At 50.6% G+C, this 25,025-nt stretch overlaps 9 protein-coding genes across 9 annotated transcripts; 3 read left to right on the top strand and 6 right to left on the bottom strand.

The window, feature by feature from the left end:
- Positions 1-1,788: 1,788 nt before the first annotated feature.
- On the bottom strand, positions 1,789-2,915 carry PC9H_005739 (uncharacterized protein; the record flags this gene model as incomplete). The annotated part of the gene is made up of 4 exons (XM_036775299.1): positions 1,789-1,904; positions 1,962-2,446; positions 2,495-2,813; positions 2,891-2,915. The coding sequence occupies 4 exons, from the start codon at positions 2,913-2,915 to the stop codon at positions 1,789-1,791; spliced, it is 945 nt and encodes a 314-aa protein (XP_036633801.1).
- Positions 2,916-3,943: 1,028 nt separating this feature from the next.
- PC9H_005738 (uncharacterized protein) lies at positions 3,944-4,829 on the top strand (the record flags this gene model as incomplete). Its single annotated transcript, XM_036775298.1, has 3 exons — positions 3,944-4,002; positions 4,065-4,190; positions 4,247-4,829. The coding sequence occupies 3 exons, from the start codon at positions 3,944-3,946 to the stop codon at positions 4,827-4,829; spliced, it is 768 nt and encodes a 255-aa protein (XP_036633800.1).
- A 1,851-nt stretch (positions 4,830-6,680) lies between these two features.
- Positions 6,681-8,759, bottom strand: PC9H_005737 (uncharacterized protein; the record flags this gene model as incomplete). Its single annotated transcript, XM_036775297.1, has 6 exons — positions 6,681-7,889; positions 7,949-7,969; positions 8,026-8,104; positions 8,160-8,359; positions 8,417-8,535; positions 8,600-8,759. The coding sequence occupies 6 exons, from the start codon at positions 8,757-8,759 to the stop codon at positions 6,681-6,683; spliced, it is 1,788 nt and encodes a 595-aa protein (XP_036633799.1).
- Positions 8,760-9,421: 662 nt separating this feature from the next.
- PC9H_005736 (uncharacterized protein) lies at positions 9,422-10,551 on the bottom strand (the record flags this gene model as incomplete). The annotated part of the gene is made up of 3 exons (XM_036775296.1): positions 9,422-9,635; positions 9,698-10,446; positions 10,498-10,551. The coding sequence occupies 3 exons, from the start codon at positions 10,549-10,551 to the stop codon at positions 9,422-9,424; spliced, it is 1,017 nt and encodes a 338-aa protein (XP_036633798.1).
- A 649-nt stretch (positions 10,552-11,200) lies between these two features.
- PC9H_005735 (uncharacterized protein) lies at positions 11,201-14,764 on the bottom strand (the record flags this gene model as incomplete). The annotated part of the gene is made up of 25 exons (XM_036775295.1): positions 11,201-11,359; positions 11,410-11,509; positions 11,568-11,690; positions 11,737-11,852; positions 11,903-11,964; positions 12,025-12,061; positions 12,110-12,168; positions 12,223-12,287; positions 12,334-12,400; positions 12,449-12,463; positions 12,515-12,550; positions 12,623-12,754; positions 12,856-12,918; positions 12,978-13,259; positions 13,309-13,323; positions 13,379-13,595; positions 13,646-13,664; positions 13,718-13,798; positions 13,850-13,877; positions 13,930-14,019; positions 14,069-14,145; positions 14,197-14,254; positions 14,307-14,403; positions 14,452-14,538; positions 14,591-14,764. The coding sequence occupies 25 exons, from the start codon at positions 14,762-14,764 to the stop codon at positions 11,201-11,203; spliced, it is 2,259 nt and encodes a 752-aa protein (XP_036633797.1).
- A 1,883-nt stretch (positions 14,765-16,647) lies between these two features.
- HSF1_2 (stress-responsive transcription factor hsf1) lies at positions 16,648-18,587 on the top strand (the record flags this gene model as incomplete). The annotated part of the gene is made up of 5 exons (XM_036775294.1): positions 16,648-16,754; positions 16,813-16,877; positions 16,926-17,173; positions 17,216-17,609; positions 17,665-18,587. The coding sequence occupies 5 exons, from the start codon at positions 16,648-16,650 to the stop codon at positions 18,585-18,587; spliced, it is 1,737 nt and encodes a 578-aa protein (XP_036633796.1).
- Positions 18,588-18,858: 271 nt separating this feature from the next.
- On the bottom strand, positions 18,859-19,433 carry PC9H_005733 (uncharacterized protein; the record flags this gene model as incomplete). The annotated part of the gene is made up of 3 exons (XM_036775293.1): positions 18,859-19,055; positions 19,110-19,352; positions 19,406-19,433. The coding sequence occupies 3 exons, from the start codon at positions 19,431-19,433 to the stop codon at positions 18,859-18,861; spliced, it is 468 nt and encodes a 155-aa protein (XP_036633795.1).
- Positions 19,434-22,247: 2,814 nt separating this feature from the next.
- Positions 22,248-22,861, top strand: PC9H_005732 (uncharacterized protein; the record flags this gene model as incomplete). The annotated part of the gene is made up of 5 exons (XM_036775292.1): positions 22,248-22,293; positions 22,341-22,440; positions 22,503-22,566; positions 22,616-22,777; positions 22,835-22,861. The coding sequence occupies 5 exons, from the start codon at positions 22,248-22,250 to the stop codon at positions 22,859-22,861; spliced, it is 399 nt and encodes a 132-aa protein (XP_036633794.1).
- A 450-nt stretch (positions 22,862-23,311) lies between these two features.
- PC9H_005731 (uncharacterized protein) lies at positions 23,312-24,844 on the bottom strand (the record flags this gene model as incomplete). The annotated part of the gene is made up of 5 exons (XM_036775291.1): positions 23,312-23,422; positions 23,503-23,697; positions 23,779-24,225; positions 24,276-24,584; positions 24,641-24,844. The coding sequence occupies 5 exons, from the start codon at positions 24,842-24,844 to the stop codon at positions 23,312-23,314; spliced, it is 1,266 nt and encodes a 421-aa protein (XP_036633793.1).
- Positions 24,845-25,025: the final 181 nt, after the last annotated feature.

Genomic DNA, 25,025 nt, shown 5'->3' with positions numbered 1-25,025 from the left:
CGAGAAGCGTAGCAGGACCGAAGAAGGGGTTTCTCGGGGATTGAGAAACTCCCGTCCACACTTGTTGGAGGCGGGTTATCTTTGAAGTAGAGTACCGAGTCGTGAATCTCAACAGAGAAAAGGACTCCGTGCTCTAGCTTGTAATCGTCGGCCCGAGAGCCGCTAAAAATACATATACTCCTTCCTCAGCGAAAAGGGACAATGAGAACGAAACAAACATCTCGCTTACCCCACCTCGAAACCACCACCCACCATGTCCTTGAGCTGCGGCGCTCCATATGCCTTCGTGCCTCGACGAACAATCCCCAACGGGGAGTTGCTGCGAGGGCTATGCTGAGTCCCGGTGCGTCCGGCCTCGGTTTTGCGTACGCAGTTGTCGCTCGAGGGTCAAGCGCGTAGGTGGGGTAGGCACAAAGTGCCCATGCCTTGACAGCATTTCAAGTAGTTATCAGGCACTGGCGTCCTTGATGGGTCGTTACTGCGATGATACCGTAGTCATCGACCACTGATCCGCGGGTACGATGGCGACGGCGCCCCCATGGATATCCGGCGTGTAATGTTTAGACGCGAGATGGCGACAGTCGAAATGCCGAGAAGGCATTCCGACAACGACAGTGTCACAACCTCAAGTATGTAGAGTTGCTATCTTCGTCATTCGCTGAGCGCTTTCGGTGCATCGATATCCACTTAGCCGGGTCGCAACGCGTCCGGCGAGACCTCGTTAGTATGATATGGAGCGGAAGCTACACGGACTTATCCATCTTCGCTGCTGTCTAGATTGGACAGGCTGTTTGCAGATACAGGAGGACGCTACCTCCGAAGATTGAACACCACAGGGAGTGACTTTGAGTCTAGGATGGCCATTGCCGATTCTCGCTGAAAATACTCTTCAGCGAGAGAGAAGGGGAGGGAGAGGGGAAGGTAAGAACTCACCCTTGACCAAAGACGCTCTAAACCCCCAGCCAAATCGCCCACCTTCTAAGATTTTCCTCAAAATCATCGCCCACTACGAACTACGATCATCATGATCATCCTTTTGGCCTCGGCTTCAGCGTCGGCTTCGGCTTCGGCTTCGGCCATACTAATAATTGTCGCAGATTCGGCATCGGCCGCTTCGAAACCCACACTCGTAGACACGCTGACTTCTCGAGATTCGACAACAGTTGAAAGAACTCTTCCGTATGTTTCGAATGTTCGAATGAGTCGCTCGGAAGGCGAGCCGCGTTGGCAAACCGTGCTCAGCCAACACGTAGGATATGTTTCGCCGTCACACATTAAGAGTAAGTGTGTTCTGGAATGTGAATGCATTGTCCGCCAATACTGTTGTGTTGTTGGTGCGTTGTTGGTGCGTTGTCACGCTTGTTGTCACATTCATAACGCCGACCACACGTGACACTGATCCGCAGCGAGGATCCGGAGCGCGAGCTCTCAGATCTCACTGTCTGTCCGGATGCGATATGCGATATGCGAGATGATGGTAGTCGAGGATTGAAGTAGTCAGACGCGAGTCTTGCCGAGTCCGAGACAACTGCAGCATAGCCAGATAGAAGGTTGCCATCCCCCTCACCGTCGTTACCATCGCTGCGGGCATCAACGAATAAGCACCTGCAATACTGTGGCATTGACCCATTCGTGCCCAAGTCGCAACGGACAGCGCGTAGATGAAGCTATGTCATTGGGGCGTCTAAGTTCTAAGTCTATCATATATATATAGATGCAAAGAAAGAGACTACACCGTAATGTAGATCATAAGAAGGCCCACTAATTCCTGTTGCCACGCATTGCATGTTAACTTGGACTTGCGAGTAACGTATCCACGAATTCAGCCAGAGAATCGTACACTTCATCGGGAGGAGCAACGCCAGGCCTGTCCTCGTCTCCCGGACGATATTTGCCTGTCCTCACTAATGGACATACTTGTCAGCGGGAAGGGAGAGCGAGGAAAAGAATCTCGTACACACCCAAGACTCTCCAAAGCCCCAACTCAATCGCCCCGCCCCCAAGGTCTGCCTCGACATCGTCGCCGACAATCGCGATCCTCCCCTCCGCCTCACGTACCTCCTGTGGCAAACTGCCAATCACCGCACCGAAGAACTCCTTCGTTGGCTTCCCTACAACGTGCGCCTGCACGCCCGCCGCGTACTCGAGCGCCGCGACGAACGGCCCTGGGCCGAGCGAGAGACCGGGAGGCGACGCAGATTCTAGGTATTTCGCTCGATGTGTTGCTATCAACGGGACAAAGAGGCTGTTGCCGTCTGATGACGATGGTAGTGGTGATCGAGAGGAGTGCTCGCCCGTTAGGATCCGGAACGCAGTGTTCATATGATCGTAGTCAAAGTCGTTGGGAGCCAGTCCCACGACAACTGCATCGTAGCTGCCTGCGTTGTCATGTCCAGGCAAGGTCCCGATCTCTTCCTTGGCCGACTCCGATAATAGTAGAAATGGTCTACATGATAATGAGCATCACCATCGAAACAATGTACATACCACTCACAGTCTGACTCCCAGTGACTGCAGGTACCGCTTCACAGCACCGATGCTCGTCCATAGCTCTTGAGTACTGCCATCCCTCACCTCAATCCCCATCTGCGTTAACCTCCATTTCGCAGCCGCTGTAGACTCTTTGCTCGTGTTGCTGCAGAAGCGAAACGGCACGCCATGGTCCCTCAGCTTGGCAATGGCTTCGACAGCGCCCGGTGTCGGCTGGGATCCGACGTGTATTGTGCCAGATAGGTCGATGAGCAGGGCAGTTATGAGCGGCCGTTGTGCCATGCCGCCAAGAAATGGCTGAGGTCTTGTTGACTCGAATTTTGCTACACAGACCAGCTAGGAACCGAGGAATCTATACCGCATCAACGATCATGATCAGATTCAGTAACAAGGTACTCACCCTTGAGTTGGGACGCGACGAACATGTTGCGAATATCATTGCGAACATCTTGATGACGGAGTGAGGCGACAAGCCAATAACCTTGTATACTAACAGATACAAATACTACTATCGCTCGGAGCGCCTGCTTCCCCGGTAAATTACTGGCCGCAAGCCGCGTACGGGACGTTTCACATTCTGTTCCTGGAGAAAACATCCTTGTCGCAGGGAGCAAGCAGGTGTGTGTCGCAGGGATACACCACGGGCCTGAAGGCGCTGTTCCCGGCGCTAGGCTTGGGCTTCATATCTTTGTCATATCTTCAATCAGATATGGACAAAACATAGGTGGGCGAATGGATTGATGATAGCGAAGCGAAAGTATGGGTGATGGGAATCGAAGGTATGGGCGATGGTGTTCTTCGAATCAGTCCAATACATGGAATTGTGGGTGATTGTCGTCGGTCACTGGTATCTGCTTCCTGATTATCACAATTGATCGTCGTCTGGTACAAGGCAGAGCACAGAGATAACGCGAACGAAACTCCCATAGCGATTCTTCGCTTGCCTGCAAGCCCCAAATTGCATTCCATCATCCGATATCCAAGTCTGCCTCAATTATAAACTACGATCCCCAAGGGACAAAGACGCTGTGCAATGAGCAAGAAATCGCAAGTTTGACTTGAGACGAAGTATTCAAGTGTTTCAAACATGTGGTGTTGATGATAATCTGTCTTGGTTCTCAGAGGCAGCGCTCAGCGCGCTCACGGAGTTAAAACCGACCCACACACCCGAGCCCTGATCAAAGCTGTGTCCGCAAATGACTTTTCCATCAACGATCCATGTGCCCATCGGGGGAATTGACGGGATGGGAACCTTGGCTACCAGTGAAGTCTATATAACCGACATTGAAAGTAGCCGTATGCTTCACTTTACTTTCGCTTCCTCAGCAATCTACCCGAGTCCGAGTCCTCCTTAGAGCCGTCTCGTCTTCTCTTTTCTCTCCCCCCTCTACTCTCTTCTTCTAGGCTGTCTCTCTCCTCCTCCCCCGAAGTACTTCCAGTCAACAAAAGCAAGATGTTCACTCGCTCGGCCAAGTTCGTAGTCGTGGCGATTCTCCTAGGAGTCTTGACGACGTCAGTATCCGCGTACTTTGACGCGTATCTAGTGTATTTACTGACGTCCCGATCATTGACAGTGTTAAATCATTCGCACCTCAGGCACCGCTAATCGCAAGCGTCCAGCATCCATATGTTCCGCCAACGACCGACGACGATCGTTCCCCCTGTCCAGCACTCAACGCCCTGGCAAACCACGGCTATCTGTACGTGCCTTCCTTCCCGCCACAAGTATCGTATATCTAACACACACACCATATAGCCCCCATGACGGCCGCCACATCACGCACTCCCAGCTTTTCCATGGCCTCATCGACGGTTTCGGGCTCTCCTACCCCCTCGCGACGCTGCTCACATTCGGAGGGTACACGCTCCTGCGCCAAGTGCCGCCGCTGTCGCTGTTGGACATCAGCCGCGTGAACGGCGTCGAACACAACTGCTCGCTCGCGCACAACGACATACCATGGGACCACGAGTACCCGCGTCTCCACGTCACCGCCGACGTGTGCCTCCTTAACAAGCTCTTCGCGGACTCCTCCGACCAGCGCACCCTCTCCATCGAGGACGTCGCGCGCGCGCGCGTCCGCAGAGAGTCGTCGCCGGAGTACAAGAACGCGAATGTCACGCTAGATGCGCTGCATGCGGAGATTGCGAGGGGCGAGATGGCACTGGTGCTCGGCATCTTCGGAGACTCGAACGAGGTTTCGCTGGACTTCTTGAAGAGGTTCTTCCTGAATGAGCAGCTCCCGGATAACTGGCGTCCGAGAGCGACGCAGGGTCTTGTGAAGACCGCGCGAACAGCCCGCAAAATCCGTGCACACATGGACTCGCTTCGCAAACCGTAAACGATAGATTACTTGATTCGCCTCCCGTCTCCAATCCACCACACCAACTTTTCACCCCTCCCGAACTGTTCCTCCTCTTGCGCCACAACACGACCTCTTCACGTCTTAATACCGTTATTCGGGTGAACAGCTTATGAAAGCTGCATTTTAAGTTATCTATTTATTCGTATTCAGAACACTCGCCACGCAACTGTATCCATACCATTACATATTCTTCATTCTTGGCCGTTCATAACGTTTATATAACTTTATCTCTACGATTACTGACAGTATATATATATATACAATTGACGATTGACGATTGGAAATCGACCCGACCATAAGTTGACTGAACTCAACGTAAGAGCTTGTAGTAAATACTTAAGCTCGTACCCAGTGTTACATTGGTACGGTGTTAACGCCTCCGGACACAGCTGATGGTGATGGAGGATCCGTTTACTATTAGATTCGAGCTGAGGATCGCTGCTAATAATTAACGTGGCTCGAAAGGCTGTTGAAACTCTCGAAAAATAGATGCGAACCCCATAAGCTCCGGCACAGCGTACACGGAGTGCAAGGAAGAGTGCTATACTCAATCGAGATAATACTATGATATTGGGTATGTGGCATTGACTCGGAGGGCTTGAGCCTTGGGTACATGGACATCGGGGACCCCTCGAACCCTCAACAGGCGAGAGTCCAATAAACGGAGACTCTTGAGTCGGATTGGCCATGAAACTGGAAGGTAGACTCTCTTTGCCCCGACTGTCGACAATATCACAGATCAGGATCGCATCAAATGAGGATCAAAGATCAAAGAGCTTGAGGATCACGAGGGGCAAGCCCGGAGGGTCTTAGATTTCGTCGGACTCGCAGCTCGTTGGACTCCTGGGTTCTCGGATCCACTAGTCACCAGTAGTTAGCGTGAGGGTAAAAACTAGATATAAACACAAACTTACATTACGCTGCGGCGGTCAATGGAGAAGGCGGGAAGCTGAACGCACAATTAATCCAGTATTGACGTGGTACTACTGATTATGATGATGATGATGAGATTGGAGATCATGATGAAGGAGAGACATACACGAATTGGCGAGTGCACCGCCTTTCCCCTCGGGCTCGATTCTTCTAGGTTCGAAGTGCTAGTATGCAGTGACCAGTTCGAACATACCTTAAGGCCGATGCGGGTCTATCTATGACTTGCGCTAAAAATTGCGATGTTTCAGGCTTCTCCCGCATGGCCATATGGACGTGTGTACTTGAGTAAGTATTGGTGGGTAGCCAGTAACCGGTGACCGGTGGCCATCAATATCAATGTATAGTCGGAGCTTCGTCAAAATTAGATATCGGCGAGGGTAATTGAATACCAAAATTGACGGAGAGAAGTGACGGAGAGTCTCGAGAAGAGTGAAGCTTAAACAAAAAACAAGAACAATGTCGGTGGATGGGATATGGCGATTCGTTTTTCCACAAAATTACACGGATCACTGGACGTCTCGTTGCCGTACGCTTCGATCATCGGACGAGAAGACGAAGGGCATACATGCTCGTAATATCGAAAGTTGTTACCACGGGGGGAGAATGTATAGCGGCCACGCGATTCATTGTCAATGCTTGGTCAATGAATTTATCCTCGTGACTATGAAAAGTAAACGAAATATGTACGAAGATCCGTAGATCGAGCTTTGGAGTAACCTATGGAATACATGGGATGGGGTCGTGAATATGCACAGCGAAGGATGACAATACTAAGTTATGTTATAAACGGATATATAGATAGTGACAACAAGTATGGTAAATAAAGATGCGACGGGACATACGACACCAAATGAACAACACGAGGACGGGACACGCACCTCACGGTCAAAGAGACTACAAACCATCACTAGCTGGCTCCCGTTCCCCACTTCTCCACCTAAAGTACCTCTCCCTTAACTGCCGCCCAATCCTCTCATTCCACCCGTATGTGACCGCATTCGCCAGCCCCACCAGCTGTGTGCTCGCCTGCAGAATCTGCGAGACTTTACTCGTATGCCCGCTTGCCTCCACCAGCCTATTTGCAAGCCCGGGGATCCAGAGGAGGATGTACAGAAGGGGGTAGGCGTTGAGGAGGAGGATGCGCTGGATAGCCCGCTGACGCGGGTTGGGGAGGATAGGTGGGGGGTTGGGTGGGGGGCGCCGCCGCCTGCGGGCTATTTGTTTGAAGCTGAAGGAGGTGAGGGAGTGTTTTGAGGGTGGATGGGTATGCGAGTGGATGTGCGGGGTCTTCTCGTCGTCTTCGCCGCCAATAACGGGGTGCGTGGATATCGTATATGTAGGCGGACGTTCGTCCTCTGTCGCTTCCACATCCACTTTTGTTGCACCTTTATCCATCTCGCCATCTTGCATGTGCATGTGTGTAGAGACAGACAAGCCGTCGTGAGACGGCGTTATAGGCGACGGGGGTTCGGACGTTGAGGCGATAGGCACGATTGGCACGATTGGCACGAGGCCATAATGGATACGCGTCGCTGTAGGTGTACTGGGACGCGGGTAATCGTGAGGATATCCGGGATATGGGGATGTGGGATGGTGGAAGCTGCTACTAGGCCGCGACATCGCAATCGACGTCCTATTGCTGTCCGCGGCATGCATGCCACTCTCTCCTCTTCTATCCTCGTCCTCCTCGTCTTCATCCTCCTTCAATGGGTGATCTACACCACTCGTCCGCACAGCAACAGACACGCTCTCCCCTCTTGGCCTCCTATAGTACCTTGGCTCCTCCATAGTTGACGGCGAACTCAGCCTCCTCTCATGCGCGTGAGACTGCGACTGCGTGTAGCTCGTCCGCGTATCATCATCTGGGTTCCTGCTGAACGTGATCGGCTCGAGGATAGGCGTTTGCGCCGTGCGCCTGCTAAAGGAAAACGCGCCCCGCGATTTCGCGGTGGAGCGCGTATTGTTCGTAGCTTGTGTGTTGTTGGTGCCTTGAGTGCCTTGAGTAGTCGCTGTCGCGCCCGACTGGTATGTATCGTTCGAAGCAGGGGGGTTCGAGGTCAGCGGGACTGCAAGATTGCGGAAGTGGCGCCGCAGGTAGAAGTGCTAAAGTTCATGCGATTGAGTTAGTTAACGAGTCGGGCATACGTTTATTTAGGTGTTACCAGATATGTATATAGTATGATCTACAAAGCGAGCGTCATTACACGAGAGAGCAATCCAGTTGTGGGTTTGCACGTACCTCGAGGAGCATAAATAGGTACCTCCACCCGTGCGTGAGCACGTAACGAAGGTATGTCGGCTTGTTAACCAACCAACACCTGTTCATCATGACACCGAGATTAACAACACAGCATAAACACAAACCAGACTCACCAATTACCCGACACAGGTACATACCACTCCTTCCCCAGAGCCAAAAAGCTTGTGATCGCAGGGAGGAACCAGATTGATAGTGTCGCGCCTAGGATCTGCGGCCAGGCCCATTCACCTGAGATTAGGCGTGAAGAGGAGGATGTCGATGTGATCGTCATGACTGTGACTACCGCAATCGCGAATATAGCTGTGTCGGTCGCCTAGCGGTGCGCACCGTTTAGGATGTTTGTGATGCAGCAGAACAGCGGAAGACTCACTTGTACAGTCAACTGCCCGACAAAGCCATTAAGCACGCATCCTGGCCCCGGCGAAAGATCTTTGCGATGCATCAGGATTTGCGCCCCCGACGCCGAATTGTTCACCGAGTTGATGAAATCTACGATTGAGGATCAATACCCGTACACCCGTATAAAACTGATAAAAGGGGAAGGTAAACGTACCAGCGACGGCTAAATTGAGGATCAGGACATGCCTGAAGTGCTTCTTCAACGGCAGCGCGAGATAACATAGAAGGATGAGACCTGAGCCGATGGCTGAGAGGAGGGAGCAGGTAAATGTGATGATCGCGGAGGTAAGCCTGAAACCAGTGATTGTCGACATTTGTTTGAAGGAGTACTAGTGTCGGTTTTGCTTGAAGTGGTATAGGTCCGGGCAACGAGTCCCTTCGTCGGGGTATCGAAATAACTATGTACTTCCTCGAGCAACCACCGAACGAATACCTCGAAAACGAAACGGAGTGCTGTAAAAGCGAACGAAGGCGATGGGGGCGACAAGGAAAGAGGAAGGAAGGAACCAGGGGGGGTTAACGCTGAGCCCAAGCTTCTCTTGACAATACTTCAATTTTTGACATGTCGCAGGGTTCAAGAACATCGATTTCGCATTTGACCGGCGCTTTGCCTCTTTGAGTCAAAAAGCTTCCTTCTCACGGATTCGTATTCAGATGTCCAGATACAGTTTCGTTGCCAAAGAACGTACCGACCGTACAAACTGTCATCTACTCAAGATAACTCTGTTACACATCGTACAGGAAAATTACAACATATTAAGAACAAAAACCTATGGATACAGCCAAGAAACCCAAACAAAAAAAATGCAAAGATGCAAAATGCGAAGACAGACAGATATACTGATAAGTTACATGAACAATTCGTACAATTCGTACACGTGCGTTATTTCGTCGAGCGAGGATCAACCTCGCAAGTCGTGATAAGGTCCGAAGCTTTGGGGACGTGTGGGGAAAAGGAAGGGTATAGACATGCGTTCTAAAGAGGAGGAATGGGTGCGGACAATCGTCTGCGCAGTTCAAGGACATCATTCGGGCCTAGACTAGCTAGGTCCGCACACTCGGAGGGGTGTTCGTCGACGCAGTGTCGTTTCAATTCGTCCCAGGAAGCTTTGGGCGAGAATGATTTGGGAACGAGGAGCGTCCGTGATGGGTCTGATGATGGCTTAGTGTGCTCCTTTTGGTTCCGAAGTCTATGAGTAATTCAGATCAACATCGGCATCAGGAGGTGACGAGGTATCGAGACGAAACTTACATGCACGCACGGCAGACCAACCGCCCATTCGCAGGCATATACATCAGATCAACATGGGAGACAGTGACCTGCACTGGATCAAATCGTGGGGGAGAAGGGGATTCTGACGTCCGCCGGCGTTTCTGATACGCGTTGTCGTGGGCTGATTGGGGGTTGAGAGGGCTAGCGGGGAGTTCACGATCGCCTTCATGAGTGGGCGCGTAAAGGATGGGGTCAGCGCTGGCGCTGCGTATCCCAGATTTCCGCTTTCGATCAGATGGAGTAGCCTCGGTGGGAGGTGGATACGAGTACATCATATCGTTGCCTTGGGCGTCCGATTGGATTGAAGTGGGCGAAATGGGAAGGACAGCGCCGGGACTGACGGGAGAATGGGGATCGATGTCAAGGAGCATATCGCCTCCTTTTTGTCCCATGAGGGTCCGAACCTTCTCGCGGGCCACATCCCTCTCTCGCATCAGTGTCATGCACTGCTGGCGAAGCGTCTCCTTGTCCTGTTGCTCCTTGTGTAGGGCCCGGGAACAAATGGACCGAAACTGCACCAGTTCAGCCTGCATGCGCTCCGTCGACCGCTTGAAAGCAGTGTCAAGGACGGCATGCAGTGGAACTGCAGCATGAGGGACGTTCGAGACGTTCTGAAGGCGGCCATGGGACTGCAGGGGAAGCTGATGTATTGATGGTAATCGAGGTCGAGCAACTTGAACACTTGTGTTCGCGATCGGGGGTAGGCGATTGTCAAGGGCGAGTTGTTGCTGTCGAACGATTCAGCCGACAATTCACTCAAGTACATCTTTGCCTCGTACCTTTGGCATCACTCTCCTTTCCCCGTGCGACGATGCGTTACTCCGGCTGTCCATTGGAACGAAGAAAGACGGCAGCACTTGATGAATATAGGGAAGTAAATAAGCGAAGAGGCGACCAGCGTACGACCAGGGGACGATGATTAGGACGAGCTACTGCTGTACGAGCTGCAATGAACTTGGTCGACGCATTGAGCGTGCTTATATGAACACCGAAGAGAGGGCTGGGAATTCTGGAAGCAACATTGTCGACTAATCACAATAAGAGCCAGGGGCTGCGCTATTGCGGGTTTGCGAGACAAAAAGACAATAAGCGTAGCGCTGAGCTTAAGGCCTCCGTGTCAGCATCAACAAAAAGGGTAAGCTGTATCGAGGAAAGGGACCATACTTCTGGCCGGAAAGACAATTAAAAGTTCTCGAACTGGGTGCAACTTGCCATTTGAGGAGGATCTGCGCTATCGCAGCGTCAGCTAACGTCGGGCGGTCGGGCGGGGCGCCTTCAAGAGGCGGTTGATCGTATGTGGGAAAGGGTCCAAAAAGGTTCCGTTCGACTTAGGGGTAAGTGACAAAAGCACATTGGTCGTTGAACATGCTTAAGCAGGATAAACATTCCCGTCGATGGGCAACAAAATGCCAAAGCATTCTTACATCCTTGGTATGTATAAGGAGTGGGTTGGAGCAGGAGAGACTCCACATCAATGTTGCCCTACGTAGATTTACAGCGATCGACGGAGAGATTCTCAGGGTTTCCCCACCAGGATGGGAACGCAACAGCCCTACCGCCTGCGCCAAATACGGCGAAGCTGAGAATGAACAAGATCACTTGAGAGCCACCGTCTAAAGCTGCGGAAAGCAAGTAGTTGTACTGCGCAAGTTAACACCACCATGTAGACTCCAGATATACTCCTGACATACCTTGATGAACCACCTGGGTTTCCGTGTCCGCAGCCACCATTGGGACACAAATCCAATGACGACGCACGACCACCATTGCCCATTGACGGAGTATGGAAGCCTACATATTACGGCAATTCATTCGGAACCGCGGATAAATGGAGAGATTGAATACACACCAGCCGATGTATAGCGCCACGATAGGAACATTGATGTACTCCATAGTCATTGACAATCGACTCCCTGGTCGAGAAAGTTTCCATACGCCCCAGAACGGTAGCGGCGCGAACAACCCAATGATGCTAAAGCCGAAATGAGACACGCCACGGAGAATGGAAAAGGACTTACATTCCGAACGGAATGATCCAATATCCCGCCGGCTTCCCTAAAGAGAAGAGTTCCTTGCCGAGAGCGCCCATAGCAATGGAGGCTGAGTTGTACCCTTGAATGATCCAACCACTCCACTACGTGTTTAATGAATCAGCATGTCGACGCGGGATATCGGAACCCATACCACCCGCGTTCCTATAGGATCTTTGAGAACTTCGCGATTGTTCGATACAATCACCTTCATCACTACCCACGCCAGCAATAAGTCCTTGTCATCTATATGACGAGAAACGATGGGATACGCACTTGTGTAGTTGAATATGGACCCCACGATGGATCCAGCCTGATCCGGTTAGATATTGCGGGACAATGAACTTTCTAATGTGCTTACTATCTGCGCCACGAAGGTCATACGTGGGGGTAATTTGATATATTGTCCCAGCTTCAGGTCTGTGCATCCCGAGGTGAGAGTGTGAGGTCATGCCACCACGTCAACAATATCACCTTGGAGCATGTACAGAGTTTGGAACGAAGTGCTATTGCCAAAGAGGTTGGAATACATGACAGGGCTTTCGACGCCATTAGCAACAGTAGGGAGGCATGCGAGGCGCTCACATCGGTTGGCCAGGATGAATAAACGCAGCCATAATTTGAACAACGTATTTGACGGAGATACTAAAGCCTAAACGGAAGTAAACACGTAATTCATGGACTTCAAGGTCGGGCATACCGGTCGTAGCGCTGACTATCGATATGATCAGTTTGTAAGTAGGAATTTGACTGAGCCAACCCTTACTGAAGCCCAATATGATTGCCATGAGTATGCTGAAGACTGAGTGCCATTTAGAATCAATATCGTCATACCATCAATATCATCATTAAAGGGCGAACGTGTGCAGCGTACCTGTGAATATCAAGATGCTCCATGCGGGCATAAGCACAGTTCCACTGGCGTAGCTGCAGCCAATGCCAACGCCCAACGAAAGCAGAAACAGAGACCCATATACCCATTGCGGAACCTCAGCTACATATCTTACTGAGCTCGATATCGCTTTCGAGTTTGAACTACTCACGATATTTTCGCATCTCTGACGTTGAGGTGAGCTACGTTGACAGGATACCATGCAGTAGACGGACCTTGATAGTGAGGATCGTCGATTTCGTCGTGAGATTGACGCAAGAAACGCATGCCACCGAAAGCTACAAAACAAAACTCATCACAGTGCGGAATTACTGAATCCTGGATGACTTGCCAGCACGCAATTCTTTCCAATGCCAAAGTAGTATATACGTAACCGCAGAGCCAAGTGAGACGTTGTAGCACAGTTGCGAGATAGCGTAGGTTGTGGTGTATCGCGGAAGGCCAATAACCTCCAAGGCGGCGCGGTTGAGTTTGTAGTCCGAACCAATGACGGCGGATTGGTTGTAGATTTGGCCGTCTCCACCGAAAAGAGATGTCGACATAAATGCAAGGTCGCGTCCGTTGAAGACGTTAGAGTAGTAGCATGCAGTAAGGATAAGATACCCGAGGGCCAATCCGACTGCAATCAAGTGGTCAGCAATTTAGGGGAGGTGATAGGGGAGACGTACTATAAGAGTTGACCTCTGATTTGACGAACATATATTCAGAAGACATAGACGAGTAGCAACTGTAACGTACGTGTCTGAAGAGGCCACACAAGTGGGTTGCCTTGCGTAATCAGTGTCCACGAAGTACTGAACGAAAACAACCCAATCCCTTCGTTGCTGGATCCTGCGCCAAACAGATTACGTACAAACTCGTGGCGACCATTATCGGCGAGGCAAATGACAGAGATTGCAGTCAATAAAGGGAAAGGGTATTGAGGAACCCACTCCCAGCAGAAGATGCCTGCGAACTGAAGAGCGCCGTCAAAACGAACGAACGAACCAAGTCGAGAAAACGTACGACGATCCAAAAGAATTTGCTGTAAGAAAACTGGTTCAGTTTCGTACTGACTAAACATGGAATGGACCAAACCGTCGTTTTTCGTTCAGAGAACTACGGAAGTGCAGGCTCTGGAGTAGGCTGACAACAGAAATGTATGTCGGGTAGAATGCACTATGGATCATTGATCAGGCTGTTGGCGATGAAGAAATTCGGTGGACTCACTATGTTGGATATACCAAGAAGCTGCGGACTGAATTACAAGATGAATACAGCAAACGAATGAGAAGAATGCAGATGCGAACGCATGCCAGCAATGCCATAGCCGAGCATTTGGGTAGCAAATATCTGGAAGAGGGCGACAGCTGCATTGAGCCGAAGGTCGTAGAACAGGTCTAATCTGCATTCAATGACAGGGTAGGAGCATAATCCGGGTTGACGTACCTAAAGCTGCAATTATTTCCATTCCGATTGCAACACTTGATGCGGTGGACGACATTATTACGATAAACGCATGCTCCCTGTCGGCTGATGAGGTCGGGAGCGCCATACGAGAGTGTGTTGGGACTTACTTCACGTTAAAAGGGCCTGGGTTTAGCCACCGAAAGTACCCAGCGCGAGGGATTATAGCTACGCAAATCAGTATGCAGTCACATCCTAAAGGGGTGTTGGCAGAACGTACAAGCCATAGCAGTCCCAAGGACATATGCGATGATGAGGCAAAACAACTGAGAAACTGTCGCATTCTGCGGTTTGAAGGTGTAGATAGTGCCTAATACCTACAAGCCTTGATTAGAGTGATGCTCATTGCTACGAGCTCGACTTACCGACGAGAAGGCACTAAGCCCTGCGCCCAGAAACAGAGCGCGGAATGTTAAGACTGGCAGCGAAGGATCGTCTTGAGTTGAGATGACCTAAGGCAGATGAATTCCACTGAAAAAGCTTCAAAGATTAGGATATCTATACCTTTATGGCCACGTCTTCTGCCCTCGCGATGGTCTCCCCAACCAATATCGAGGCTTCATCGCTATCGATACCAATGGAATTGGTGTCGACGACTGACTTCGTTGAATGCTGCTTCAAAAAATCTGCGACATCACCGACACCGTCGACGGAGTGTTTCTGCTTTTCCTCAGTCATTATTGAGACAAAAACCACGGAGGAAGCGAGATAGCGTCACCAAAGGCTCCTCGACGCATACCTAGTAGATAAGTGGTTTTCCACATGAGAATATGGACTAGTGGGGCGAAAACGGCGTCACATTCTACCCCTTTGAGAGACGAAGCCACAACCGAAGAGGATATGAGCTCGCGTGCTCCATTCCAAGCGGGTGTGCCGAGGGGACCGTCAGTCAGAAAGTTGATTGTTATAGGCTCAGACCGACCTCCGCCTCAACATACGGCCAGGTAACGTGTGATCGAGAACCCAGGATTAGGTGGGAGCAAGTTGCTTATCGCACCAATAACCGCGTGGATTGCGCAACATCCCCAGATGCTATTTCTTGTCTTCTATCGTTGGCCTCAGTGGCAAATATTCAAAACTGAGTACAAATTTGATCACGCTCTGAGTGATTTGTTGCTCTGAACATCCGCGGACCATGGCTTCTGAGGCATGGATATATAGATTTCTCATATTGGAGTATCGATACATGAGTGTGAAGTTATCCTGTGAGTAGTTAGTAGGTCCGGTCCACTATGGTAGGTACGATACTCACTGCGAGATCACGGCAATAATGGCTTGGAAAACTAGCCACACTGCTGGGTGAGGAGGATTGGCTGTTTGAGATTTCTCTCACGGTAAGATATTTTTACTCACGATAAAAATGGTTACTGAGCACTGAACTTTCTAGAAACAGCGTTCAACTTCTTGACTGGTTCGAATGTTACTCCAGAATATTCGTTGAGTTTGTTAGCCTCAAGCCTGGCTACGCAATTGCTGGAGAAAAACCACGACTTCATTCATCTCTCCGCGTCCTTGGACACGTCGCAACTTGGTTTCCAGAAATTTCTTCATTGTTCGTTCGGAGCTCATGTTCCCAACAACGCCCCACATATATATGGTGACCTGATCCGTGTTGCAGGATACAACAGCTTACCTATGTTATTTAGCTCATGGCTGATTGTGTTCATTCCGACAAACTGGTCGAGCCATTGGCGAAAGCCCTCACACGAATGCCACATCACGTTCGTACCCACAGACGGCCGTCCTTTCTAACTTAACTTGGGCAACGGTGTATTCAGCCGAGGCACTAGACAGAGTTTTGACCCCCGTGCACGGCGGAACACTGCCTACTTCCTGCTCTACGAGTAGTCTAGCTTCAGAGTTTCGTCGACGAATGAGCAGTGGTGTCTTCTGTCGGGCACCCCGAAGGCCAGTTTTCTTTCGGTCCGAATTACGAGCTTGGAGGAATGATCCCCGTCAATGGTGGCCCCCATACGATGTGCTTCTGCATCTTCCCCGACAATTTGTTCCCATAACTTACTTCCTTGTTAGTGATCGGTCCACATTCCCGGCATGTCGTCGATGTCTGCTGCCCTGTTTGGTTGAAGACGCAAATATCATGGACGGCAGGTAGACTCCTCAACAGAGTGCGCTCTCCCTGTCCCCCATAGGTGAAACCATATTGAAGAGCTTACGCGTAGGCGGGGAAACACTCTCTGACCATAGGACCGTGTGGATGCAGACTGTGGGTGTGTGGCTGAACGTAGCCTACCTGCGTTGCGGGTTGACTCATACCAGCCTTGACACTACATGAATCCACGGTACCCGAAGTGCTTTGATATCAGGGCTCAACTTACGTGGAGGTACGAAAGTAAAACATGGCTTTCCAACTTAGCTTCGTGGTTTGCCGTGATACAAACAACCATAAATTTCGCAAGCCGTCAACTTCCATCCTCTTCCCAACACACACCCACGCACATCCTCCCTCACTGAATTAGTTGTGAGTTATAAGCCATACTTCTGTGGTCATCGTTCTTGTATATACACAGATAAATCTCACTCTAGTTCCAGGAGCCACATCCATGGCGCCAAAGCCTCAGCTCGCTCTTGCGAAAGCTCATCGCGGGTCTATATCTCTTCCCAAAACCACGCAACAGCTCGTTCCAGCTTTCCTACAGAAGCTCTACGAGTCAGCTGCAACATTTGTCCATTCATGCTCTCTTTGTGACCTTGGTTATTTTTCCAAGAATTATTACCGATAAATCGAACGCCGATCTGATACGCTGGTCCGACAGAGGAGACATCCTCATGGGTAAGTGTCCATCCTTTCGCGCTATATCGGTCTTACCTTGCGATGTAGTTGTGGACCACGAACGATTCGCAAACGAGCTTCTTGGTCGGTGGTTCAAGCACCAGAATTTCAACTCTTTCGTCCGCCAACTGAATATGTATGGCTTCCGCAAAGTATCTCACCTCCAGCAAGGAACTCTTCAAAGCCCCATTGACCCGAAGATCTGGAGCTTTGAGCATCCGTGCTTTCGACGAGGCCAGCCAGACCTCTTATGCCTCATTCAACGGAGAAAGCACGGTGCATCCACCGGTGAAGCGGTTGATTCGGTTGATAGACATGAACAAGTCAAAGGGGACCAGTCGGCAGTCGTGCAACTACACTCCATCGTCGACGAGGTGGCCGGCATTGAGCGTCATCAGGCCGCCATTTCTGCCGAGCTTACGGAACTCAAGCAGTCTAACCAAGTCCTTTGGCAGGAGGCTAGTGCCTCGCGAGTGCGTGTGGAGAAGCAGCAAGATACTATCAATCGCATTGTTCGTTTTCTGGCCGGTGCGTTCGGCCAACGAACACCGGTTGGTAGTTCCGCTGGTGCCGATAGCGACCAAGCTCTGTCTACTCCGATGTCGTCTCAGACTCTTCGCCTGATGATAGGTGATAAAGAAGGCGTGGATATGGCTGATGACGAAATCCAAAGCACTGGGTCGCTTGTGGACTATTCTAGCGATTTGAGTGGTTCAGCGGCCACCCACAAAGGTCAGTTGCCCTACGTGTCTGCCAAAATAGACAAACTGAAAGCTGTGACACGCAGGACGAATCGAGCATATCAACACCTTCGTTCAAGGGCATGTACCCGGGCCCCCTTCCGCTGCACCCTCGGAGTCGAGTTCATCGGCATTGTCTACAAATACTCCCAACCTCCTCAGCCCTTTAGCGTTCCCACCGCTGCTGTCCCCGGATCCGACTACGCCCACGGTAGACGCAGTCAATAGCACTCGCGAAGACTCGTCTAGCGATGCTATCTTGTCCAGGAGCCTTGACCAAGTACAGACAGTGACCCATGCGGACGCCATGTTCAGCGCGTTCCAGAGGATGCTCCAACCTCCGAGTCAGCTACAGGCTTTGGCCTTACCTACACAAGCACACAGCCTCGCTTCCAATTCGACACCGTCGGACCAGCAGCTTGCACCAATCGTCCCTAATTATGACTCACTCAATGGATACGTGTCCCCGAGCATATCAACCTTATCTTCCGCCGTCTCCAATGATTCGATCGTTCCGGCGAGCGTGGACACTCGACGGCTTTTGTTTAACTGGAAGGCTACAAACGATATCGAATCAGATGTTGCCACACTACAATCCAATATTTCGTCTCTGCTCGATTCCCTCGGGCTAAACGCCCAAGATAGCTCACTCGGCCAGGATCCCTCGATGCACCCAACCATCACGGTCGCTGAATCCGACGATTTAGACACGCTCCTCAGGGAATATATAGTGGCCGATACATCTACGGCAGCCGCCACTCTTCTCGACTCGGTCTCCACTCCGTCTTCGGGAAGTATCAGCAGTGCCCCAACTCCGTCCCCGAGTTCTACTCATCAGGAGGAAATCTCGTCTCCCAACATCCGAGGGGAGAAGCGGAAGCCTGACGAAGCCGTTCTAGATCAACAAAGAGGTGCCGCCCGAGGGCGCAGCGTAGCGACTTCCAAATCTAGGCGACGAACAAGGCCGTAAGATAGCGCAGGCATTCTCTGTATTCTCTGTATATTCTCTGTAAATATGTAAATACCGTGTAAACCGTTTGTGTAGCTCAGCGAGGAATCATTAGCGAGTACGAGTAAATGCGGTTACATGTTGGAGGCTCTAAGCCCGTTGTGGGACACATCAGTGATGCTGAAAAATTCAAGGCACCAACATATTTATACAGACGGTCAATGGATACATTAAACATTAATGCTACAGGTGAAATCGGGGAGATGGGGGAACGGGCTCCATGTGGCGTAGCTCAGTGAGACATTACATCGTCGGCACCACAGCTATCTCTCGCAAAAAGACTAGCGTTCGATTCGGTTCCCTGGATGTCAGTTCCATGACTGTCCGTTCCGCTCTTTGAAGGCGTCGGCAGAAATCCAAGAAAGTTGGCCGAGTCTACTTCTTGAGAAGCCGCCGGTGACTCGTCGGGAAAAATAGAGGATAGTTGCGCTGGGTATGGAGTTAGAGGCCGCGGTCAACGTGGGGGAAGTATGCTGGACGTACAGGAAATATCCGGAAGTCCCGACAAACCTGGGGATGCCAAAGGACTGAAGTTACCGTCGGAACTTTCACCGCGGTCGGCGTATTGGAAGGAAGTAAGGGCTTCTTGATCGCCTTCATCACATTCCATAAGAACATCATCCTGCTCAGTGTATGGAGTCTCTTCAGGAAATCGGGCCGTCTCAGGCGTCCCTCCTGATGGAAGTTCGATGATATGCCATTGTTTCGTCAACGGAGGTGGTGTATCTAGATAGGGAGTTACGTCTTGTCAGGTATGGCCAGAGCAAGAAGCGACTCACTGAGGCCAGTATCTTTTTCGTCACTCATTTATATCTATATTCGATATGAGGGTTAAAAAAGGGGGTAATTCTGAATGGTGTTCGCTGTAGAAGATTCCGTAGGAGTGGGGTTAGATTTATGGTGGAGTGGGGTGATACGCATCATCTCAGCTGTTTTATACCTTCGAGTACAAGTACTAATGAGGCGCTCGTATAAGAAAACCCAATCCGGGCATTGTTGTGTAGTTCCTTGACGATGTTGACGTTGTTGCCACAGCGCAATGAGGAAGTGCAGGGACGTCGTTGATTGCCCGAATCCTCGACACACAACCCTTGTCACCGGAAAGGGCATCATTAGACGAAGGGTTGCCAGTGTGCCACAACACTGTCGTCAGTAACATGAAGCGCCTATCGTGGGCCACTCCAGCGCTTAAGCACTTATTGATGGCACCGCTTGGCACCGTTGCACGACTTGTACGACGAAGTTGTAGAGAGCAGCCGACGTTCGCAACCTTATCGTGTGGCGCACATAAGAAATTAGTTAGTATTTTGTCAATAAATCAGAAATTATGATGGAATGCACATCTCATTTTCATTTCCGCATCATGACCTAGCACTGCCGGTTGCACAGTCTCACAAGGATGGATGCGAATCACGCTAACACTTTCAGAATTTTTGCGTGTTGGAGAGGAACCGGCTTTCGTGGGTTGAGTTGAATATATTTTGATATGGAAGCAGAAGATACGACATAGCAATTGGAAGGAGAGTCAAGATGGGGTGTCGAGTGAGAATGACTGGAGCACGTACCAGCCGGATCCTTTCCCACTTGCTGGGCGCGTGCACTTCCATGTTGACTTCCTGGCCCGGACGCCGCTTCGCGAGCACGATGTCAAGATTCGTTGGCGCTGGAGTCTTTCGAGTAAAGACTTCGACTTACTCTCCGATATCCCGAGAGAACTTGGTCGTCGGTAGGCCGATCGTCGGGATTCGTGCTCGTGCATACGACTTAAAGGTTGGAGGTTGGAGCTTTAGCTTAAACGGTAAACACCGATGTGTTGTGACCGGTTGGCTGCTCATCGGGAGCTGTCTTCGAGAGTAGAGAAAAACATTGTTCGTCGTGCGACGTGTCGTATACTCACATTTTTTATCTTCATTACAGCTAGGTTGACATTCAAAGGGACCGCCCTAATCCGCTGCCCAAGGATTTCATCTACGACGGCCGATACAACACAACAGCAGGCACTTGGCTCGTAACGTCAATCCTACGTCTCCTTGCTATGGATGGGCGTACCTCCTCACTCATGATCATCCAGAACGCGTTCGCGATCAAAGGATGTTCTGAACTTTGACTTGCAGATTCTGCGGCGTCTATGATCGCCAAAGGGAAGCGTAAATATGCATGCAGATACACCTGCTTGAAAATGTTGAAGCCACATGAAGTCATCTGGAAGGTTGGTGCTTGATACGTCTGCAACCCAATCAGCTTGAATGTGCCGCCGAGGGTCTGATAAAAGCTGCATATCCCATCCCGGAGTGAGAAGTTGTTCGTGATCCAGAACGAAGTGATACCCACTGACTGTGGGAAAATGAGTCTTATCGTGGGACTATTCCAAACTACGGGTCCCTCACCTAAGTTGCGATTGCAGTGATCGGTATTTCGCTGGGCCTCGCATCAAGGATCCGAACACAACGCTGTTCCAGTATCTTCTCCCCTTGCGATGGACTCACCCTCAAAGAAGTAAACATCAAATGCATCTTCTCAGTCACAGGATACTTGTGGGTGTGGGTTGACTCTTCAACACACCACCGTCCCTCATGCATCGTCGCGGTGGTCGCCGTACATGCATATCGCAAATATTAGTCAATATATGAACCGAGAACGTCTGGGTCTGGGTTCTGCGCCAGTATTCGAGTCCGGCAGTCACTGGCAACTGCGAACACGTTGGAGCACCTCCTTCAAGTTGATGTAACCCCAGACCGATGACCTCCTCAAGGAACCACCCAGGAACGACCTTGACCTTCGACGTACTGATCCTGGTAAAAAGAGTACGGGGCTCACTCAAGATCCAGCGCTTCAACTTGAATGCCCGCCCGCGGTGATTATTTCGTATCCCCGGCATGTACGCTCATTGACGTGATCCGTGACCGACGCCCGACGCCATCAACGCTGATGTAACTTGGGGAGGGTCCCTGAGGAGTTGTTGCTTCCGGTTCGCCCACTCGTAAATTGGCCTCTACGTATAGAAGTTGACATTATGATATTTTAGGTTGCAACTTGGTCGAGACGTTCTCTAGGTATTCAAAGCGCTTGGTCGTAGACATTTGCCTACCGCTCCCCTACTACCCTACTGCTTCGATCATAGCGCGTACGACACAGACACACGTGTGTATGGAACCACTCGTCTCTTGGGGCGACATGCGTACACTATGGTCAGAAGGTACGCACTCCATAACATTTTCTGATCTTCTCAATGATGAACCTATGATGCAGCGTCTGCGTTCACGTTGGACTTCAGCAGTGTTCGTGACTGGCTGTATACTGCTGTACCGAGAAGCACGGCTAGTGACGGAATGGACAGCATCACTCTGAAGAGATTGTGCTATTTCTAGTGTTCTGTCCCTATTTTTGGTTGTAAAGTGCCTGTTCCTACCTCCAATCTAATTATTGGTTATGATTCGGTTTTCGGACAATGTGCTCTGCACGACGAATGTGACCTGCCTCGATGGTTTATTTTTGCGATGCTCCAGTCATTCGGTACTTGCTCGGCAGCTTCTGTTAACTCTGCTCGGGGACTTTTCTGGTATAAAAGCAGGTTCGTTCGCCTTGGTAAACCCCAGCTTCTAACAAGAGCCTCTCTACGCAATGTCCTCTGCTATCCTTCGCCTTGCATTCCTCGTCGTCGTCGCAGGTGGGCATCTTGCAAACATCTACGTCTCCTCTGACATATCTTCGCAGTGGGCACTGTTGCTCAAACTGAGATCCCATGTGCACGGACGTACACCGTGCGGCCAGGGGATACTTGCGATGCCATCGCTGCGGACCAGGGCGTCTCCTCGTAACACGATTCCCATTCATGTATGCCAGCCGCTTGAGTACTGACCTATGCCCAGCTTTCAGTTGGCGGCGTCCAATTCCTGCACCATCAACGAAAATTGCACGAATATCTTTCCGGGTCAGGCAAGTATGTCAACTTTCACTGGCGTTCATCTGTTGACATCCACATAACATAGGTAATTTGCCTACAACGGGTATGCTTGGACTGCAACGATGTTCACGTCGTCGCGGCCGGTGATACGTGCACCTCAATTGCAGACGAGGCTGGTATCACTGTACCTACCTTGGAAGCGAACAATCCCAACATCGCTGCTAATTGCGACATACGTGCCGGACAAGTGAGTGTTAATCCCCACCTGTTAACCGTATCTCCTGACGGCACTGCAATGCTACAGGTGCTATGTGTAGCGCAAAGCCTTTAGCAAAAAATAAGTCTTAAATATTGAAAGTATTTGTGTTGTTGTTCCGTATATGTGTACGTGCGTCGTGACGACCACAATCTAAGCTTATGATGTACCGGTGTACAAAGAGCGACCAAGAAAGACATAGCAAGAGCGAATGATAATGCAAGGTCGGTGCTGACTCAGTAGTCGGTGTAAATGAAGTCAACGCTGGCCGCGTAGTCATACTCCAGAAGAGTAGTCAATCTCACCCCTACCGAGATCGATGAGGTCGTAGCTAAGAGTTAACATGGATCTAGACTCCGGTGCCGCAATTAGTTATCCGGCTGGATGAGCAGGTTGCGCGTATACGCTGGAAGCCAGAATCAAGTGAGCGTAAAACGATACAGCCTCTTCCCTGGGGAGCAAGTGAAATTACATCCCTTGAAAATTTATTTGGCGCTTACTGTTGTGAAGATCCATAAAAACCACTCAGAGGTCTCGCCTGGCATTCGGAATAGTTGTCGTGGCAGAACGAGCCACGAGGAACCGCTGAAATTCGGTGTCGTACCCGACACATTTCATACACCACATCGACAGAGCCTGTACAAGCATGAATGACCATCATCAGACCCAAAATGACTATCGTGGTTGAAGTAGGGCAGAAGAAAGGAAAGACGTACCTGCTCGCCACGATCAAATGCTGCAGCTATATCTGCTGCAGTGATATCACTTTGAAATGTTTTGTCGGTCGCGAGAGCTTCCTGCTGTTCTTTGTGAGTAGGCTCCCTGCCGAGTCGTTTACGGAGAGTGATGCTGGCACGCAATGGGCGTCCCCATCCTTTATCAAAGATCTTCCGTGCCCAGGTCCTCCGCACCTACGAGATAGAATGTAGGATCGGAAGGCATATTCAGCGGACCAGCTTGAGGATAAACATCAGACAAAGTAAATCACTTACAATAACGTCCTGCTCCTTCCACTCGTCCCTGGTCAGTGAAGTGGTCGGTATAAGTTCATAATGCCCCATATACTGCCACACCCCAACCCTGACTCTCACCATAACCCTCTGTATCCTAGGCCACGGGCCCGCACCGGCCGGGTAATTAGCCTGTGAGTACAGCCCAGGTGCTCCGGGAATCAACGGAAGATGGGGATTATAGTTTAAGTTCGGGTACATGAATTCGTTCTTTGGGACCCCGCGAACGAGGTCATCGTCGTCTTTGTTGTCGAACGGGAAGGTTTTACGTATGTTTCCACCGTATAGATTGCACAGGAAGTTACGAGAAAAACATGCTTGCTTGATATCGTCGGGTAGATCGATCGGGTATAGGTCGTGCCCTATGGCGTCGAGCCTTCGCGTAACCGTATCGAGATTCCATTCCATGTTGTTCTTCTTGACTTTCGCCTGGAAACCGCTGGTCAAGCATGAGTAGACTGCAAAGCGGAGTTGCGTACCTTTTTCACTTCTTTAACCTCCTCTCGGTGGTCGGGAAGTTTGGCCTGAACACGGTATGACTTCAACACGTCTTCGAGGGTCGGCACTTGAACCGCCTCAAAGACGAGCCTTTTATTGAGCTTGTCCGGACGATGAACCAGAGGTGTACGATCCTGCTCGGTCCGAGTGGTGCTCTGAGCATTGTCCGGGCACGAAGGTCCAGCCGTCGCGTTTCGTTGGAATGGTTCGTCAACATGCGGCGTCGGTTTTGCGGCTTTGGCCCCGAACATCCTTTCTTCCTCCGAGTCTTCACATACAGACAACATCTCCTAAAAGACACGCGTTTAGCAAGTGGACATTATTCGACTTCGACGACCCATATTACAATGTCCGCAGGCTCTGCCTTTTCTACCTTGGCTGCCTCCTCCGATTCCGCTTTAACGAACGTGAGTTTGACATCGTTGTCTTCGGTTTTGGGAAGTCTAGGAGTCGGTGATGTCGATGACTTGAGAATTGGTTTTGTGTCTACCTCCTCAATCTTCATTTTGGTGTCTTCTTCTTCGCTCTTCCAACCAAAAGTCATCGCCATGGTGTTACGCAAAGAACGATCCTGTGGAGTCAAACATGGTCACACATCGCACCCGACTTATGTGATCGTCACAACGAAGCCTTCAAGCGTGTACTTGCTTCCATTGGAACAATCAAGAAAGTTGACTGCAATATAAGGTATCTCTGTGATGTTTAAACAAGGTGTCCATGGAGTAAATAAG

Source organism: Pleurotus ostreatus (assembly GCF_014466165.1).
Source record: "Pleurotus ostreatus strain PC9 chromosome Unknown scaffold_3, whole genome shotgun sequence".
Taxonomy (NCBI): domain Eukaryota; kingdom Fungi; phylum Basidiomycota; class Agaricomycetes; order Agaricales; family Pleurotaceae; genus Pleurotus; species Pleurotus ostreatus.
The sequence above is the reverse complement of the archived record's forward strand: the minus strand, read 5'-3'. Positions and strand labels throughout refer to the sequence as shown.